Consider the following 18,103-nt stretch of genomic DNA (forward strand, 5'->3'; position numbering starts at 1 on the left):
CACAGAAGTGGGCAGTGGGACATTGTGGAGCCGCTGCTTGGTGGCACCTCATTTTTCAAACAAGGCAAGGAGTGTGCACACCCTTCACAGCACACCTGTTTTCCAACACAGATTTTCCCTCTTTGTGTCGAAATAGGGTAAGGAAGCTTAATTAAATGCCATGCAAACAACATTTTAAATAAATTAATTCTAATATTGTATTTCAGCATGCTCATTTGTTTAACATGCAGAATGCTTTGGTCTGAGCAGGCTTACTTGAAATAAAAAATGGAGCTATACTGCTAAATCGTATTATACAATTTTCCAAGTTAATGAAAATGTAAGTTCCAAGTCTGTGTTGATGCTTAGGGAATAGAACAAGCACCTAAATGAATCGACCTACTAAACTAAGCGCATTACCTATTAGAAGAAACGCTGGGGTACTGATTTTTAGCAATGTTCCGCTGGTTAGAAAAAAAGAAAATTAACACAGAATGAAGGGAAAATGCAATAAAAGAAGACCCATGCTAGATCATAAAGAAGAATGGTCAAGTCAAGTTCGAAGTACATTTCCATGTGTTTAAAGCACATTCATTCACATATTTACTACAACAGTTATCTTTAAATACTATGAGTATGTTAGATGAAAACTATCGCGAGCTTAATCAGAGCTGCCTGCCCCAATAAATGGTCTCAGTGGCAAAAAATCCTTTTAAGGCTCCCTGAAAATATCTTCACCTTGCTAAGGCTATGGCTGTACAGTCAGTGACAGTATGTACCTGCATAGAGGTGCAATGGTGCACAGAAACTCCTTCTTGCCTTAATGTAATGTCTATTGTTATTTCCCACTTTCTTTAAGAAAACAAGCTCTTTAAAGCTTTTGTGATTTGAACTTCACATCTAAATAAAACTCCGTAGTGAGGGTAGAAAAAGCCTTTGGCCACCTTTTCTTGTGGCCAAATAATAGCCAAGGGTAGAGATTTTCATTTCACTGTATATAACACTTGATTTGCTGGCTCTTCTTTCTGGTCTACTGCAACAGGGATACCAGCAAACATTACTAGGGCTAGAAGGCAAACTAGGGATATAACGTACTGTCACTGGACAAAACCCATGCAAATCAGTAGTTAAAGCAATAATATCTTTCACTTTGAAAAACATTAACTGTGCCATAAATTGCAAATTATATGAGTGGTATTTGCCTGGGACAGGTATGAAGAAAAGCACAGAGGATTTCAGAGCTATCTCATTGCACATTATCCATTGGCTGCCATTCATTACGAAATCATAATTTAGAGAAACCACACAATGAAAATCATCCAGGCATTCTGACTATAAGGTCCCATATGCCTATGCTGACATGTCCCTTGAGTGCTGCAATATTAACACAACAGCATTAAGCTACAGCAGGACAACAAGAACCACAGACAAGAAGGCCAGTCATGAACAGTTCTCCAGTCCCTTCTGTGTCTGCAGTGCTTTTCACACCATTTTTTCATGAGCAGGTTTTTGCAGGCACTCTGGGGTCTTAAGGTTCTCACATTTGAAAGGCTGCCAGGCTCTTTTCATCAGCTCTGGCTTCAGATTACATTTCTGGTGGGGCTGTGTAAGGGATGATTTTAGCTTATCTTTGGGGAAGGGCTATGAAGACTGCTTTTGTTCTTATGATGATTGATGGAACAGCCAGCAAGGAAGCATAAAGACCTACCTTATTCGGTCCATGTAATTTCTACTTACGTTTCCAAAGCTGCATGAAACTATCTCAGCCCAAGACCCTTACCATGCAGGCAACATATTGGACACAGGTCTGAAACAAATCCAGGCTCTCTGAGGAAGATTTTTAGTGTTTGAAAACAGCAGCCCAGTGAATTAGTTCTCTTCTGCTCTTTTGCTGTGCCCTGCCATACTAAAGAACTGAATTTTCCTTGCTCAGCTCAACTCCATGGGTTTTAACACATCAATCAGATTGAAAACTGCCAGAAAGCTTTGAAACAGTCACTATTTAGGTACACTGGCCTGTACTTCATGCACAAAACCAGTTCTAAGAAACAATAGAAAGAAAAGTTCACTATAGAAAAAAAGAGAAAGAACAGTAAGAAAAAGGTAATATACTAAGAGATTAATAATTTACTTTTAAAAGCCACATGTGCATTCTGTGTAACAGTCTAACTATATTGGGCTGAGTACATCAAAACTGACGGGTGGTAGCATTTCATGAATCTTTACTTTCAAAGATTAAAGCCTTTTTAGGGAAGATAGAGTTAGCCAAATTACAGATCTAAGCCTACCCAAATCCAGCTGGCTCTGGCATTTGTTTCATGGGAAAGCTGGCAGTGTGCTGGAGCACAGGAAAACGTGCAGCCCAGGAGGGATGTCTTACACATCCATTTGGTGGTGAGGACAACAGAAGCACAGATCAGCCTGCCAAAACCACACTGCTGCCCATCACCTCCAAAGCCTGATGTGTGATGTGAGATAAACAGAGTGCGCTTAGAGCACTGTTCTGCTTGACGGGGGCACCAGAAAACAGCCCCAACATCTGGTCCTTTACTTAGATTACAGAGTTACCTGCAATAGATCTTAAAAAGACCTCCAAAAGAGACATGCTTTACTGGCTATTTTAGTAGCTACTTCTCAAGAAATGCTCTGACAGCAATATTATTCCAGCTGTATGACTCTTCTGCTAACCTTACCTGATAGTTTGGAAAGTGCATTCATAATATATATTTAAACTTTAAACATTCATATGACTTAAGCACAACTATAAGTATCATCCATGAGTTCCTGAAACAGACACTTCAGATACATACCTGCTTTAGTCTGCTGCTTTCTCCAGAGCATTAGCAGAGATGGAGAAAAGTCTAAAAAGGAAGCAGGTCTGTATTGTGGATAAGCAGGGGATCCCCTACAGCCACCTACTTTGAAATTCAGCCTAGGAAAATGGCAGCCTACACACCTCCACCGATAACATTTGTAATGACCAAGCACAGGACAGCACCAGTCTCGTATGGAAACAAGCTCAAAAAAACATACAGGGTTGGAAATACTTGTTTTATATTCAAAAGTGACACACTGGAGTTGATCCTTGATCAGTGACTGTATATGCATTTGAAGGTAAAGTACTTAAGATTTTGTCTTCGAGTTGGCTTCTCTGCACGTAAATAGATTTTTGTTCACACTATCTTATTAGGGGATCCAGAGCTTACTAGAGGCTGGAGCTTTTAATTTTTTTTTCAGATTTACTTTTGACTGTCTTGGCATCCTTGACAACCACGCATACAAAATCATTGCAGAGAATAATGCTGGCACAGAAAAGCTGATACAGTCTTCAGAACAGTGAAAACATCTCTTACTTATTAAGAGTATTATGTCTGCTGTCATCAACAAAACTTCTGCTGCTGTGGTTTGCTGCATTTTAATGGAATAAACACAGCATTCATTACAGATGTACTGAAAACAGCCTGCTGTGCTGCTACATCCAAGATGGCTCATCATGACATAGATAATTTTAGCTGCTGGAGTATGAACTAACACTCATGTGAGCTACAGCAGCCTGTTCTGTCCTGTTCTCTGCAAAAACCTGAAGCTGCATAAAGAGAACATGGCATCACTATGCTGCACCATTTGAAGAACTGGACTGGTGTATGTTCCATAGTACATCTTATCACATCATACTGGACTTATAGCTTAAATCTTGATTTTCAAATGAAGGACTTTTTTTTAAGACTTTAAACAAGAGGTTTCTTAGTGCACACCTTTCAAAGTTCAATATAACAACATAAAAATATGCATCAATGCTTCACATAGAAAGCCATAAGAACATCAGTGAAGCAAGAACAGTCAGATGCAAAAGAAAGAAACAATTTGCAACCATGATATTTTATGTCACCTAGCTCTACAGTTGCTAAATTTTGCACAATAAATTAAACCCTTGAATTACTGTATTTTATTACCATAAAGTTTGATAATAATTAGGCAATATGCTAATACATTGTATATATTAAACCACAATGGTATAACAAATTTTAAAACCCAAGCAACAAAATATGTGCATGTTTACCTCCTACCTAACAGTATCATAGGATACTAGAATGGTTTAGATTGGAAAGGACCTTAGACATCACCCAGTTCCAACCCCCCTGCATGGCCAGCGGTACCTCCCGCTAGATGAGGTTGCTCAAAGCCCCATCCAGTTTGGCCTTGAACACTTCCAGGGATAACATATCCACAGCTTCCCTGGACTACCTCTTCAAGTGTCTCACCACTCTCACTGTAAAGAGTTTCTTCCTAATGTCTAACCCAAATCTACCCTCTTTCACCCTAAAACCATTACTCCTTGACCTGTCACTCCACGCCCTTGTAAAAAGTCCCTCTTCAGCTTTCCTGGAGGCCCCCTTCAGGTACTGGATGGAAGGATGTTATAATGTCTCCCTGGAGCCTTGCAATTGCTGTTTATCAGGTGGACTCAGCTGAGCAGGGTATTTAGAAAAACGCATTCTACATTCTGGAAGACTGATGCTCCTTAAAAAAACCCTGATCACCCCTTAACAGAATAAGAGTAACACCAGGTTTCTTATATGTATCCTCCCTCCTTATTTCTGGTTCATGAAGGAATATGCACCATCATGCACTCAGAGGAATCTTGTATCACTCATGCTGTCAGGGTCACAGAAATGGAGCCACTTATCTGAAACAAGGGCTGATAAACAATTACATCCCTGTTCAAGAGTGGTTGATGTCAGTCAAGCTTAGCTCATGCCATCCCCTTGGCATGTAAGAAATGTTCCTCAAATAAAGCAGAAATTCTGCCACCAGTTCTTCAAATCACCAGCATTGAGATTCAGGTAAGTTTCCATATTACCTAATGAAAAAATGTGATTTCATAAATAGCTATTATGCTGAGAACTTGCTTTCTAGTCAGTCCAGTACTATGAAATTGGGCACCAAAAATTGCACAAGGCCATAGTAGTACTACTGAATAATTTTTTTTGCAAATGTATGCCATTTCACAATTTACTTCTGAACAATCAATGTATCATGATTACTGAGGCAGGAACAGCAAGACACAGGGATCTTGCTTAGGTTTGCAGGCTTGGGAGAGAAAAAACCACAGCTCTGTGGGTGACTAGAGCTAAAGGATGGGCCTACTTAGGCTTCAGCAAATCTTTTTGTGGATAAAGCAGCAACTTTTGCAAAGGTACTGCTACACTGTACCTGCTTCCTGGGGAAGGAATTTTCTGCCTGATAGGTTACTGCAGGGACTGGGGTTGCTCCTCTTTCCTGGCTGGTGTCTGCACAGGGGGCAGTGGGGAGGCTTCCTGTACACAGATGTACTCAGGCACTTCTCACTTCACTGGTTTCTTGAAACCTCTTTAAACCTCCATAAGTTTCCTCAAACCTTAAAAAACTTTCAGTAAATTTAATGTCACATTTAACCAGATGCCTTGTAGCCCTTACAGAAATAATGCAATATCTGTCCACACAGTTACCACTTTTTTAAGGTTCAATGCTTTGCATGAAGAGCAGCAATTACTGGTGACACTCCCTCAGTGCCAGGTAGCATTTTTTCACTATCTATTCATGTACAACTGGGTGTTTTTTTACTCTGATAATTCTCCAAGGGCAACTTCTGAGGCAAGACCTCCTCAGTCTCCAATGGGATCTTCCTTGAGCCCTTCTTGACCACTACTGTAGCAAACAATTGCTTATTTTTTACAGTTTCTACACAGTATACAAGGTTCTCAGAATGCTTTAGGAGCCTCCCCAGCTCAGAAGCCTTCAGAACCCTACCAGGCCTCTGAAGTGACATTCTGTAGTTACAGACTGTACACTATTTACATTATACAGGGACAGATATTTGGATGCCATGTCCCTGCATGACAGTTTGTACTTCTAATGTATACGATTAAAAATGTAATGAAAAGGGAGTATTAGCAGGCAAAAGTCAAGAATAAAAGCATTCTTTTACCTTAAACTGTGCTTTATTATTTGCTAACAGTTTGCCCAGTAACATATTTGAGAGAAATGGGTGGCTGCCTGAAGCCAAGACTCAGACTCATGTTCATTGTTGGCACAGAGCTTGTTTCCTGTGCCAGGCCATTCCCCCTCTAAAGGGGAAGACCAGGCCATTGCCATGCACTGCCTCAGAGATAATTTAATCAGACAGATCCAGCCTTTGGACTGGGTCAGCACTCTCTTCACAAAATAAATTCAAAAACCCATCCTATTAACAAAAGTATGGCCAAATTGCCCATCTGCCTTGACTCCTTAATTAGTTCTTAGACAACAATTTGTCCATAGATGTCAGCTTCCTGGAATAAAAACCAACTGCAGGCACTGGCTCAAACAACTTACTTGAATGAAAGCATAGCTTAATACGATAATGACTTAGAAAAACATGACTCTGACTTTTTGCTGCATTAGACATTGGATGCAGTACAGTAGCCCTGTGAGAAATGTCCTCTTCTTGAAAACAGGAGGGTTATATGAAATACCAGCAGCTAACACTAGCAGCTACTATGAAGAACCCCAGAAACATACAGTTTTGTACCAGCTCTTCTGGACTTCCTTCATGGATCACAGTTAGTAAAAGATTAGCCAGACTGGCAGGCAGCACACTGAATAATGTTTTGTGACAGAAGGACATTGGAGATCAAAGAGTGGTGCTGAGTAAAGTCATGTTAGTAGGAGTCTTCCAGTCACAACTCCTGAACCAGCAGCAAGCTAGCTGGCAAAATCCTCTAAAGAGAGGAAGTCAGTATTTTTCACTATCTATAACATGCATAAGATTCCCATTCTTACATACAGTATTCCTAGATTTTGTTACTACTTTATACAGGTTTTTATGAGGTGTTGTAATACTTAGACACCCCTGCCATTCTCTTTTGTGGAATTAAACTTAATTTTCTACATTTTCTTTTTGGCTCAACACACTTAGTTTGCTAACACCTTTCTTAGGTCTGGCTAATTATTTACTGACAATAGAACACATTTGCCTTGTTCAAGATTCCAGAAATCTGTGATGTTTACACCCTAGTTAACTTCACCTCATAGGTGTTGGCTAAAAATAACATCCTTTGGCCTCCTCTCCCTCTAGGAAGCATTAATTCAATGATTTTATACATAACCCAAAAGCTTTTCCTTATTTAATGTCCAGTTTTCTTGGAATGCCAAAACCCCAAAATATTTAATAAATTCTCTTGGGTCTCAGCTACTCTTTAGACATCTAATTACCTTGTTTGGGCTAAGGTCTAGTTGTTAGACACAACAGTGCTTCAGGTTCTGTAAAATACACTTGCTAGCTGCACATTTGTGGTAGGTTCTTTCCTGCTGTCATTATTAGACAAATCAAATTTAACTGAAATGAATAGAAACCTTTAACATAGATTTACCCTCCCAGTCCTTCAAGTGTCTAAGTGTCCTCAGTCTTTCAAATCACAGCTGAGAATTCAGCATGCTTCCTTGCTGTCCATTTAAGCTGACAAAGAACTGAATAGAAGTGCAGGCATACAATGAAGAAGTGGTAAAAAACTGAAATGAAAAGCACAAATTAAAACAGACAGGGCCCCATACATAACTTCAGGAAAATGTTCCTATGTAGGCAATATAATGGTCAGTCATAAGAAAGCAACCTATTATAAAATATGATGGAAAGTCAATGTACATGATTGCTGGATGAGTTAAAAATTACATATGGAAGGTATCCTAATAACTACCCCATTATAAAAAGTAAACTTTAAAAAAAATAATTTCAAATTTAAATCTAATGAAACCTATCACTTTGACACCAGTGAAGAGTAAGCAAGAAGGAAAATGTGTTTTAGTGACAAGATTTTGAAAGTACATTATTTAAAAAAAAAAAAAAATCAGTGCAATTTTCCCAATTTTGACCAGCTAAAAAGTAGATGTGTCTTACAGAAGACATGTGTAACTATCTTTTTCTTAACAATACTTCAAGAATTATTTTAATTCCATACATCAGTAATGCATTCTGCAAGTCAGGCAGTGAAATTTCTGGCCTCAAGACACAGTTGTACAGAAATTAATTAATTAATTAATTACACAAAACAAAAAAACTGCTACCAGAATAAGCATGCAAGAAAACCACACTGCAGCTTTAAGAAGGAGACAAAGAACAATGATGTGCCAAGACATTTTCCTCAAATACATCCTCTCTCAGGAATGAAATTCAGCCTCTCCTGAGACAATCGGTAGCAACAAAACCTCTCTACATCTTATGACCATACAGCAAAAGAGCTGGAAAGATGAACATTGTTTTGCCTTAGTTTTGTACAAGCCTTTTATCTTATAAATGAAGATGCCTCCCAGATTGAAAAACAGTGGAATAATAATGAAAAAGGCAAGGGTGTGTGTGGAAGAGAGAAAAAAAGGTAATATTTTCCCACTAAGGGCAAATACAGTCATGGACTGGGAACATGGGATCACATGTAACCAGCAGAAAGAAAAATCATGAGAAGGAGAAAGTCACCATGGATGTGGTGACCTTTAATACTGGTATTTTTATTTTCTCTCTTTTTGGGAAGAGTGATATCTGCTATATTTATTTTGGTTTATGACCTAGATGATTAAGATTAATTTTCTCTGACTCTGCTTACTGAATTCTTGGTCAGACAGCTAGAGCTAGGTTTACAGGTACTCAGATATTTCAAGAAACAGATATACCTAGAAGTTCTATGGGATTATTTTTTTAAGAGTATTAGTCCATTTGGACTAATTACTTTACAATTTTTATTAAAACCTTTAGAAATCTTAAATAACCTTTACTAAATGAAGACATAATACCTCTTCATGTTAATGACCTGCTGTAAGTACAGACTAGACATACTACTCTCCTGCAGCAGTATTTTCCAATTTCTAAGTCCCATTCTGCTCATAGATGCCATTCTGCCAAGTTTACAGCCACAGTCTGCCACAGTATTCATTGCAGCACAGGCTGCGATGAAACCAAGAGCAAAACTGCACTTTCAAAGCTTTGGCTTACGTTTCCAGGGCCAGCTCTAAGAGCAAAAGTCAATACAGTTCATCCTAGGTAATGATCTAGTACAAGGAGCTACAGAAATCCAAATTATTGCATGCTTACAAAAGGGTCAGCTTTTTAGCGTTTGTACTTCACTGTTCCACTTATTTTAACCAAGCTATTACACTAATTAGAAGCTGAAGAACTTCATCTGGTTCCTGGATTTAGAAAAAAAGCTGAAACACCATCTGAAACATCTTTCAGCAAAACTTAATCATAATTTTTGCAAAAGAATGATAAACAAATTATAGCCATTTCAACTGGGGCATTTTGACTGGAAGAAAATAATTGTCATAAAATGGTATCTGACCCAGTTTTAAGAAGTTGATACAAATGCTTTATGGTGTGCATTAAACTTGAATACATAATTTAGGTTACTTTGGATGGGAGTGACTCGGCCTCAGATCATTCAGCAAATAGCATGAAGTGGACAGCATGATCTTGTAGGGTGGTTGGTTATCGCCATAAAAAACAGTTGTCACATCTTATTTAATGTGAGCAGGCTTACAAACCATGACTTATACAAGTTGTTCACAATGAAGTATTTCTTTCCCATCCCAGGTAAATACGCCCATGAGACTTTCCTTCTGAATAACTGCGTTATTCCTGTAACCGCATGAACTTTTCCTCACCTCTAAGTAACTTCCACAGAGATCAATCATCATCACCAATCTTTTCCTACAGACAGCTCATTCAACACTGCATCTCTGTGGATGATCTGTGAAGATCCTGCCTCACCACTGCTATCCTTCAGAAGAGCCCTTCAGGTTGACCTCTCTTTTTCCCATGTGATCCACAGCTCATTTTCTTTTTGAAAAGTCTGACAGCCTAGAAATACACCCAACGTCAGTTACATCCCATCTGCACTATTTGCATACCTCTGAGCACTCATTTCTGCTCCAAGATCTTCACAGTCTACCTGGCTGCTTTGCCCTAAACATCTGCTGCATATAACCAGAGTGCCACTGGATAAAATCCGAAAAATCTCCTGCTGGCTCTGAAATCTGACTGCCAAGCACAGCAGAAGGCAAAATTTTTACTAACTTATCTCTACTTAGGCCTTGCTAACATCTTACTTTGACAAAGTAAAACGTCCTCTTAATTATTATTTGTCTGAAGTGCTCCAAGTGTCCCAGATGGACCATTTTTTTTCCTGTTCATCATGTCACCTCTCTTCTGAACTGGAAGTGATCAGTGCTAGCACATAGACTAGATGTTGACAAATTAATTTCTTAAGTACTTTCCCAGCTTGTGATTGCTGATTTAGTGAACATCTGGTGTGAAATTAAATGGAAGAGCTTCAAGTGACTGCCTGAGAACTGTGGATACTGTACAGAAATACTGTATATGGACACTAGAAGCCTTCATCTTCATTTCTCAAAAATCTTTATACCTTTCTCTAAGGAACAGAATGTGAAATGTTGCACACAATCAAACAAAATAGAGAAAGATGGTATATTTGGAAGGACACAAAATAGTGGCTCCAAGATTTATTCTGATCTCTCTCAGTATTACTGACATTCTTTGTACATAAATGCAATTTGAAGAGTAGTGAAAATTGATTTTTGGTTATATATATTGTAATCCATGCTTTTCCAGTAGTCCAAAGTTCCTTGCAATGTGCTTTGTTTGTATAAATGTTCTTGCATAGTGGTAAAAATTGTGATGGGTGACCTTCAGGCAACAACTGCAAGGGAAACCTAACTATTTTCATGGGAATATTCAGCAGGAGTCTCTGACTCAGATTCTTGTATCTCTTTTTTTTAACTAATGTGGCTGGCCAATTCATTACATTTTTAAGTTGAGAGGAAAAATGATGCATTCCTCTTTGTTCAAGATCTCAAATAAATTACTGTGACGTTCTCTATGAAAAAAATAAATGAGACACTACACAAATGCCTGTGATTTCAAATTACCTTTGGTCTAAAATTATGTGTGCTGAACTCTACAGGTTTTTGAGATTGGATAGAGCACATACTCCACTGTAAGAGATAATTTATAGCATTAAATCTGATGTTGACTGTCATCCGAAGTTGCTTCATGCCCCTCGAAGTGCCACTCCCTTGAGAAAAAGATCAATGCAAAACTAATTATAGGAGGGAATATACATATATATATATATATAGGGGAACTTGTGTGAACTGTCTCCAGTGAATTCTGCTTCTTTCACATGTAAGTATTGAGTGATTATAGGTGAAAGATTTGGTGATGAGCATATGATGCTAGATGATACTCACAGCAACCGCCTCCAGGATTTGCTTTACAGCATCAGCAGCATCTCGTTCACTGTAGTAACCCTTTTCCACAATCCTGCAGAAAAAAGCAACAACAATTGTTGTTGGATTATGCATTACATTAAAAAATTGTGCAGGCAAAAGCCTCTTTTCAAAAATGAGATAGAAAATTATCAGATTTAAACATGACCAGGAGACCAGAGGGTACCCTAAAGAACAGAAACAGCCCTTTTGCAATTTACCTTTGATTCTGAGTTCAAGAAAAACTGAAGATATCAGCTAGGTAAGAAGCTTATGATATGTCCACATTCAGTTGACAAGTTTTGACATTTTTTTTTAATCTAGAGAATCTGAACTACTCAGATAAAATTAAGTATCCCTAAGGAACTGCTTTTCCACTTTTACATTTAACTTAACACTCTTTCTTTAAAGTTTCTCATTTAAGATTCCCCCCTTATTTATTTTTTAGTTATTAGGTATTAATTTATTCCCCCCTTATTTGTTTATTAGCTATGCACACATAGGTCTAATTTATTCAAGAGAAAGAGTTAGTGTAAAAATCTACTGGATTCAAGCTATCCCACGTATATAACAGGCAAAAAGATTGTCTTTTTTTTCCCCATTACTAAAAAACTGGCTGTATGTAATCGAAGAAATATGCCTTCACTAAAACTAAAGGTTCTTTTTTACTGTTATTTATTAAAGCAAATAGCCAGCATTATATGTTTATTTTGTATAGATGAATTGTAAGAGCTTGATTTTGTAAATGTGCTGACCAATTTTTATGAGCTCTGAGATTCTGCTAATCTGGCTTTCTTTCTCTCTTTGCTTTTACAACAGTTCAGCCTTGTAAAATCAAAAACATCCTCAACTTCTTTAATAATGTTATCTTGCTGGAACCTTACCATGATTAAAAACATTTATAAAGAAAATAACCAGTATGCTATGTTTATTTTGTATAGACGTATTACCCATAGCACTGTGGAAAATCACATATACAGGGATATTCCTAACCAGCTGCAATCACCTTAACACTGACTGTGTTCATAGACAACTAAGTCTATTCATGGGGCATTGGTAACAGCAAGAAACACCTCTCAAGGAGTTCTTCTATTTCACCAAGATTTCTTGGCTGCCTGCTTATTTAGCCTTATTTCTTGAAGGTTGTTTTTTCTGGCGGCCATTCAGCTACCATCCCATCTGCACTGCTTCACCTCCTTTGCATTTTTGTATCTACAGCCTTTCCCCTTCTTTCATCATACGTTCAAACCATCAGGGAGAGCTTTACTTGAACTTAACACCACAAGAGTAAAGCAAAGCAAAGTTTACTCAATGAGACATTATATTAGGCTTTCAGCCTTACATTTTGGAAATAGGTTATGAAAAATCATGAATTTAACAACATAATGCTACGTTATGCTAGAAAGATTCATCTTTAGGTATTTCCTCTGGCAGGTTCCCTCAAACATGCTGGCTTGCCTTCCTTCTCCTTTTTACTTCAAATAAATTATTTAGTGTTAGTCAGTAGGTTCCTGTCTGCAGCATCCAAGTGATTTTGGGAACACAGACTTTGCCCTGCCCCACCTTGCCCCTTCTCTGTTGGTATCTTGGTTGCTAACTTGCTCCTCAGACCATGGCAAAAGAAGCATGTTAAAATACTGCCCCTGATTTACAGGATTCCCTGTGTTGAAGACATTCATATAATCATTCTGTTAAGCTTACAGTCTTTATTACAACATGGGATATCACAATAGAATTTCAGATATGTAGTAGTAGTACAAGTAGTTTACAAGGTAGTAAAAACAAATATTAAAAAAAAAAAAAGTAGAATTTCAGATATGTAGTAGTAGTACAAGTAGTTTACAAGGTAGTAAAACAAAAAAGTCTGCTGTGCCAGTTTGTCTGCTTCCAAACTCTGTTTCCTCTGCTGTATTTCATATTCCACCATGCACCACAGGAGAGACAGGCATGGCAGGGCTGATGCTGGGGAAGTGCTGCAAGAAGGCTGAGCTGCCAGGAGTGTGCTGGGAATGGGCTGCCTGCCTCTGCCTTGGGTTCAACAGCTGCAGGATGGCCTTGTGCACCTGATCTCAGAACTGCATGAGGCAGAAGGTTTTAAGGTTGCAGCAGGATTTAAAATTCTCTGTCTTTCTAATATACATGACTAAGATCAGAGAAATAGCTGACAACAGTTACGATTCAATTTACACATTCATCCAACAGATTTCTATTTTTACAGTACGGTAACCCAATACGTGTTCTATTCTTTTTCAAACAAGTAAACCTGGGTGCTAAAGGAAAAGACATCTCTAGAGAGAAGCCACCTTCTTTGTATATTTCTTCACTCACCAAAATCAAAAAAAAAAAAGATGAGGTTCCTAGCATCCTGTCAATTCCTGACTGATGCAGGAATGAAAACCATCAATTACCTGACCACTGGAAACAAGAGATCAAAGAGATACTCAGGCTGCCCTCTTGACCACAGAATATAGAAGACCAGCCCCACCTGACTTAGACAACCATATGTTGGTAAGGATAGGACACAGCTCTCATTATTTACATTAAAAACATAACAGAAGTAGCACACAGACACTGATGGTTAAGCCACTGTGAATTCACAATTTACAGTAAATAATAAAGGGTGTGTCCATATTTCAGGAGAGCAATAAAAAGCAAGTGTTAGAATTATTGTGCAATGCACGTGACTCATCTGTTGATGTTACATGTGAATGACATGCACGGGTAAGCCAATTACAACTTATGTCACATGCAATTAACTTTCTAGTTTTTCAGAAGTCTAGAACCCAGACTTATTGAGAGCACAAACCTAATTCTTTATTAATGATAATCTAGCAAGAAGAAGACCTAACCATCTGTAACACTAATAAATGAATACTTTATTTATTAAGCACTAAATGAATACATCAATAGCCAGAATACTAAATGGTGAAAAATAGATGAAAAGATAATTCTAAAGATGAAAAATAATTTCTAAGGGCACTCTGCTTTAAAATAAAACCCCAGCTATTAGGCAGTAAGGAAGAGCACCATTATTAGACAAATAATGATTATCCTGCAGTTTAGGTCCTTTAGGTCCAAGAAAAGATTATCCTGCACTTTAGGTCCTGTAATAATGCTGAGAGATAATTTTCATAGATATTTTTTACATCCTCCCTGTGATAGTTTACATGAGACAAATAGTAGGCGTGTTGGTTTGCATTATTATAACAACACTCCTACCTGAGACCAATGAAGCTTCTTTAAAATTTTAAAATTTCAGCCTGCAGATGAACAATGACTCATTGCCTTTATTCTATAATGAGAAAGAAACCTGCAGAAATTATTTTAATTGTTATTAGAGCATCATAGCCTATTATTTATACCCAGGTTACAGAATGATCTTTAAGAAAAGAGAAGAAACGATTGAATGAAGAAAGATTAAACTGTTCTTTATAAGACAAACAGGTACTAATTAAGTAGTTCCATATACAAATGAAAGAGATGGGTAGGCCAGAAGACAGTCTGTGTGCATGCTGGGTCACCATCTGGCAGAGCCCATCCCACTGCTCCCCCTCCCAGGGCCCCCACCAAGTGATGATAAAGCTTTCTCAGCTGCCACTTAAGCTGAGAGGTCAAAAAGCCTTGTCCTCTCAGGCAATGCACCTATAAAAACCTAAGCACTGAACAAAACCACCCTTAGTCCCATACAGCCCAGAGAGACTGTGGACATGGTATCATGGTGTAACTTCTTGTGACACATGCTCTTAAACACAACAGGTAGCTGAAATTTAGAAGCTTCCACAGAATTATCAAACATGTGTTTCATAAATCACAGTAATGCTTGCCAACTTCCCTCTAGCCTTTCTAGCACTCCTGTTTCCTGTGAGTACTGCAAGTTTCCTGGCAATAAAAATCCTTTAGGCAATGCTTAATCATAGAATCATAGAAATTTAGGGGTTGGAAGGGACCTCAAAAGATCATCGAGTCCAATCCCCCTGACAAAGCAGGATCACCTACAGCAGATCACACAGGAACGTGTCCAGGTGGGCTTTGAATGTCTCCAGGGAAGACATTTCTCCAGCCTCCCTGGGCAGCCTGTGCCAGTGCTCTGTCGCTCTCACAGTGAAAAAAAATTCTTCCTTACATTTACCACAGAACTGCCTATGCTCCAGTTTATAACCATTGCCCCTTGTCCTGTTGTTAGTCACCCCTGAGAAAAGCTTGACTCTGTCCTCCTGGCACTCACCCCTTACATATTTATAAACAAAATATTAAGGAGGTCACCCCTCATTCTCCTCTTCTTCAAGCTGAAGAGCCCCAGCTCCCTCAGCCTTTCCTCATAAGGGAGATGTTCCACTCCCTTCAACATCTTGGTCTCTCTGTGCTGGGCTCTCTCAAGCAGTTCCTGTTCCTTCTTGAACTCAGAGGCCCAGAACTAGACACATTATTCCACATGTGGCCTCACCAGGGCAGAGTAGAGGGAGAGGAGAACCTCTCATGACTTACTAGCCACCCCCCTTCTAATGCACCCCAGGATGCCATTGGCCTTCTTGGCCACAAGGACACATTGTTGGCTCATGGTCATCCTTCCATCCACCAGCACCCCCAGGTCCCTTTGCTCTGTGCTGCTCTCCAACAGCTCAGTCCCCAACCTATACTGGTATCTGGGGTTGTTTTTCCCCAGATGCAAGGCTGTAGGCTTGCTTAAACTTGCTACATTGAGTACGATGTTTCCATTATGCACATCTTCAACATAATCTGCATCAGCAAATGCATAAATTCTTAGAACTGTACAACCATTTTTGCAGGGAAAGACCTTTAGGATCACCACAACCTAGTTCACTATTCACTGGTCACTGTTCACCAGAATTCTGTAGCTTACAGCATAATCTGGGAAGACCTCACACAGGGTTTTATCCCTTTTGGGATATGCTTCTTAGGACTTGTGCTATGCTTTTATTCATCACACCTGTATGAATCCATTGAAATCAGCAGGATACCACAGTAGGGCAGCTAGGTAGTGCCCACACTTGCTGTGTAGAAACTTTATTACTGGTAGGAAAAAAATAAAAGGAAGACCACAGTCCTGATAAACACATTTGATCTGAAAATCAATGAGAAAGAGATGGGGAATCCCAACGTGTTGTTTTAGAATCAATTTTCAGGGCAGTACTAAAATTATATTGATATGCAATTTAACAGTTGACTGGAATTCATATATCTGGGGATCAATGACAAGCATATTAGGCAGCAAGTAGAAACAATGAGTCTCCTGCAAAAACAAACCAGTGAACATTTCATCACAGAAATGCTGGTTAATAACAAACTGAATATGAGCCAGCAGTGTGCCCTGGCAGCCAGGAGGGCCAACCATGTCCTGGGGGTCAAGGGAGGTGATTGTCCCACTCCAATCTGCACTGATACAGCCTCACCTTGAGTACTGTGTGCAGTTCTGGGCACTGCAGTATAGAAAAGACATCAAGCTATTTCAGACCGTCCAAAGGAGAGCAACAAGGATGGTGAAAGGTCTGGAAGGAATGACTTATGGGGAGCAGCTGAGGTCACTTAGATTGTTGAGTTTGGAGAAAAGGAGGCTGAGGGGTGACCCCATAGCTTCCTCATGAGGGGAAGAGAAGGGACTGATACTGATTTCTCCACTCTTGTGACCACAGACAGGACTCAGGGAAATGGTAAGAAGTTGAATCAGGGGAGGTATCAGGAGAAGATTTTTCACCCAAAGGATGGCTGAGTAGTGGAACAGGCTGCCCAGGGAAGTGGTCACAGCACCAAGCCTGCCTGAGTTCAAGAAGTGTTTGGATGATTCTTTCAGGCACATGGTGTGATTCTTGGGGTGCCCTACATAGGAAAAGGAGTTGGCCTTGATGATCCTGATGGATCCCTTCCAACTTGGCATATTTTATGATTCATTAAAAATATAATAACAAAATAATAAAAATAAAATAAAAGAAGGGAAGGTCTAGGCTTATGGTTTGATTTTTCAATGAATAACAAACAGAAGGCCAGATCTATCCAAATCCACCAAAACTTGCTTGCAGAACTCTAGAGATAAAAAGGAATAAAAAGCCCTAGCAATCTCTTTTGAACAAGCAGAGGACTGATCCAATGTAAGAGGATGCTAGACTGGGATAGTCACCAATGACACATACCTCCTCATGCAAGACCACTGATAATATGAATTCATGATCAGCACTGTCTCTTGCCTTTGCAGTGAAACCTCTTGGCTTAGACTGAGGAAAGCTTCTACCATCCTTTCTTGGCATGCACAGTCTGCAGACACACTGCAAGCCCTGCATTCTAACAGCTCCTGAAACTTCTACTCAAGAATGCAAGGGTGTAGAAGAAGCAACATAGAAACAGTACAAGAAACAGCTCCTTTGCCAGCTCCCTGACCCTGATACCAGAGTCTTTCTTCTGTTTTTCTGCAGTATGGCAATCCAGCACAACAACTGTTCCTGCAATTTTAAACAGAAGCTGTTCTTGTGACTCTATCTTACCCACTTTAAGAAACTTACTTTTTCCTCACCCACTTGTACTTAGTTCTCATAGTCTTAGCTTTACTGCCCTGCTTCCCTCCCATGTGGGCCATTCCACCCATCCTCCAGCCTAGCCTGAAATCAGAGCAGTTGTAATTGTCTGAACATGAGGAACTAAAGAAGGAGGGAAGGCTTTCGGACTCTGAGAGGGGACGAATGCAAAGGGAGGGATTTATTCCCTTCCCATTTCCTGCCCATACTCTATAGCAGATTGGGAAATCAGCAGCTCCTCCCTTTTTTCTTCCTGCTTCCTACTGGCCGTGCTGCTGTTCTTTACCACCAGCTCACCACATGCTACC

General features: G+C 39.3%; 1 protein-coding gene across 4 annotated transcripts in view; it reads right to left on the reverse strand.

Moving 5' to 3' along the window:
- CAMK4 (calcium/calmodulin dependent protein kinase IV) overlaps positions 1-18,103 on the reverse strand; it is a 136,393-nt gene that overhangs the window by 30,941 nt on the left and 87,349 nt on the right. For all 4 annotated transcript variants that reach the window (XM_071731653.1, XM_071731650.1, XM_071731652.1 and 1 more), the window contains one exon: positions 11,254-11,326. In XM_071731653.1, coding sequence (XP_071587754.1) covers positions 11,254-11,326 — 73 coding nt within the window. The remainder of the gene's footprint in view (positions 1-11,253; positions 11,327-18,103) is intronic.

The sequence above is a fragment of the Heliangelus exortis genome, chromosome Z (assembly GCF_036169615.1).
Source record: "Heliangelus exortis chromosome Z, bHelExo1.hap1, whole genome shotgun sequence".
NCBI classification, from domain to species: domain Eukaryota; kingdom Metazoa; phylum Chordata; class Aves; order Apodiformes; family Trochilidae; genus Heliangelus; species Heliangelus exortis.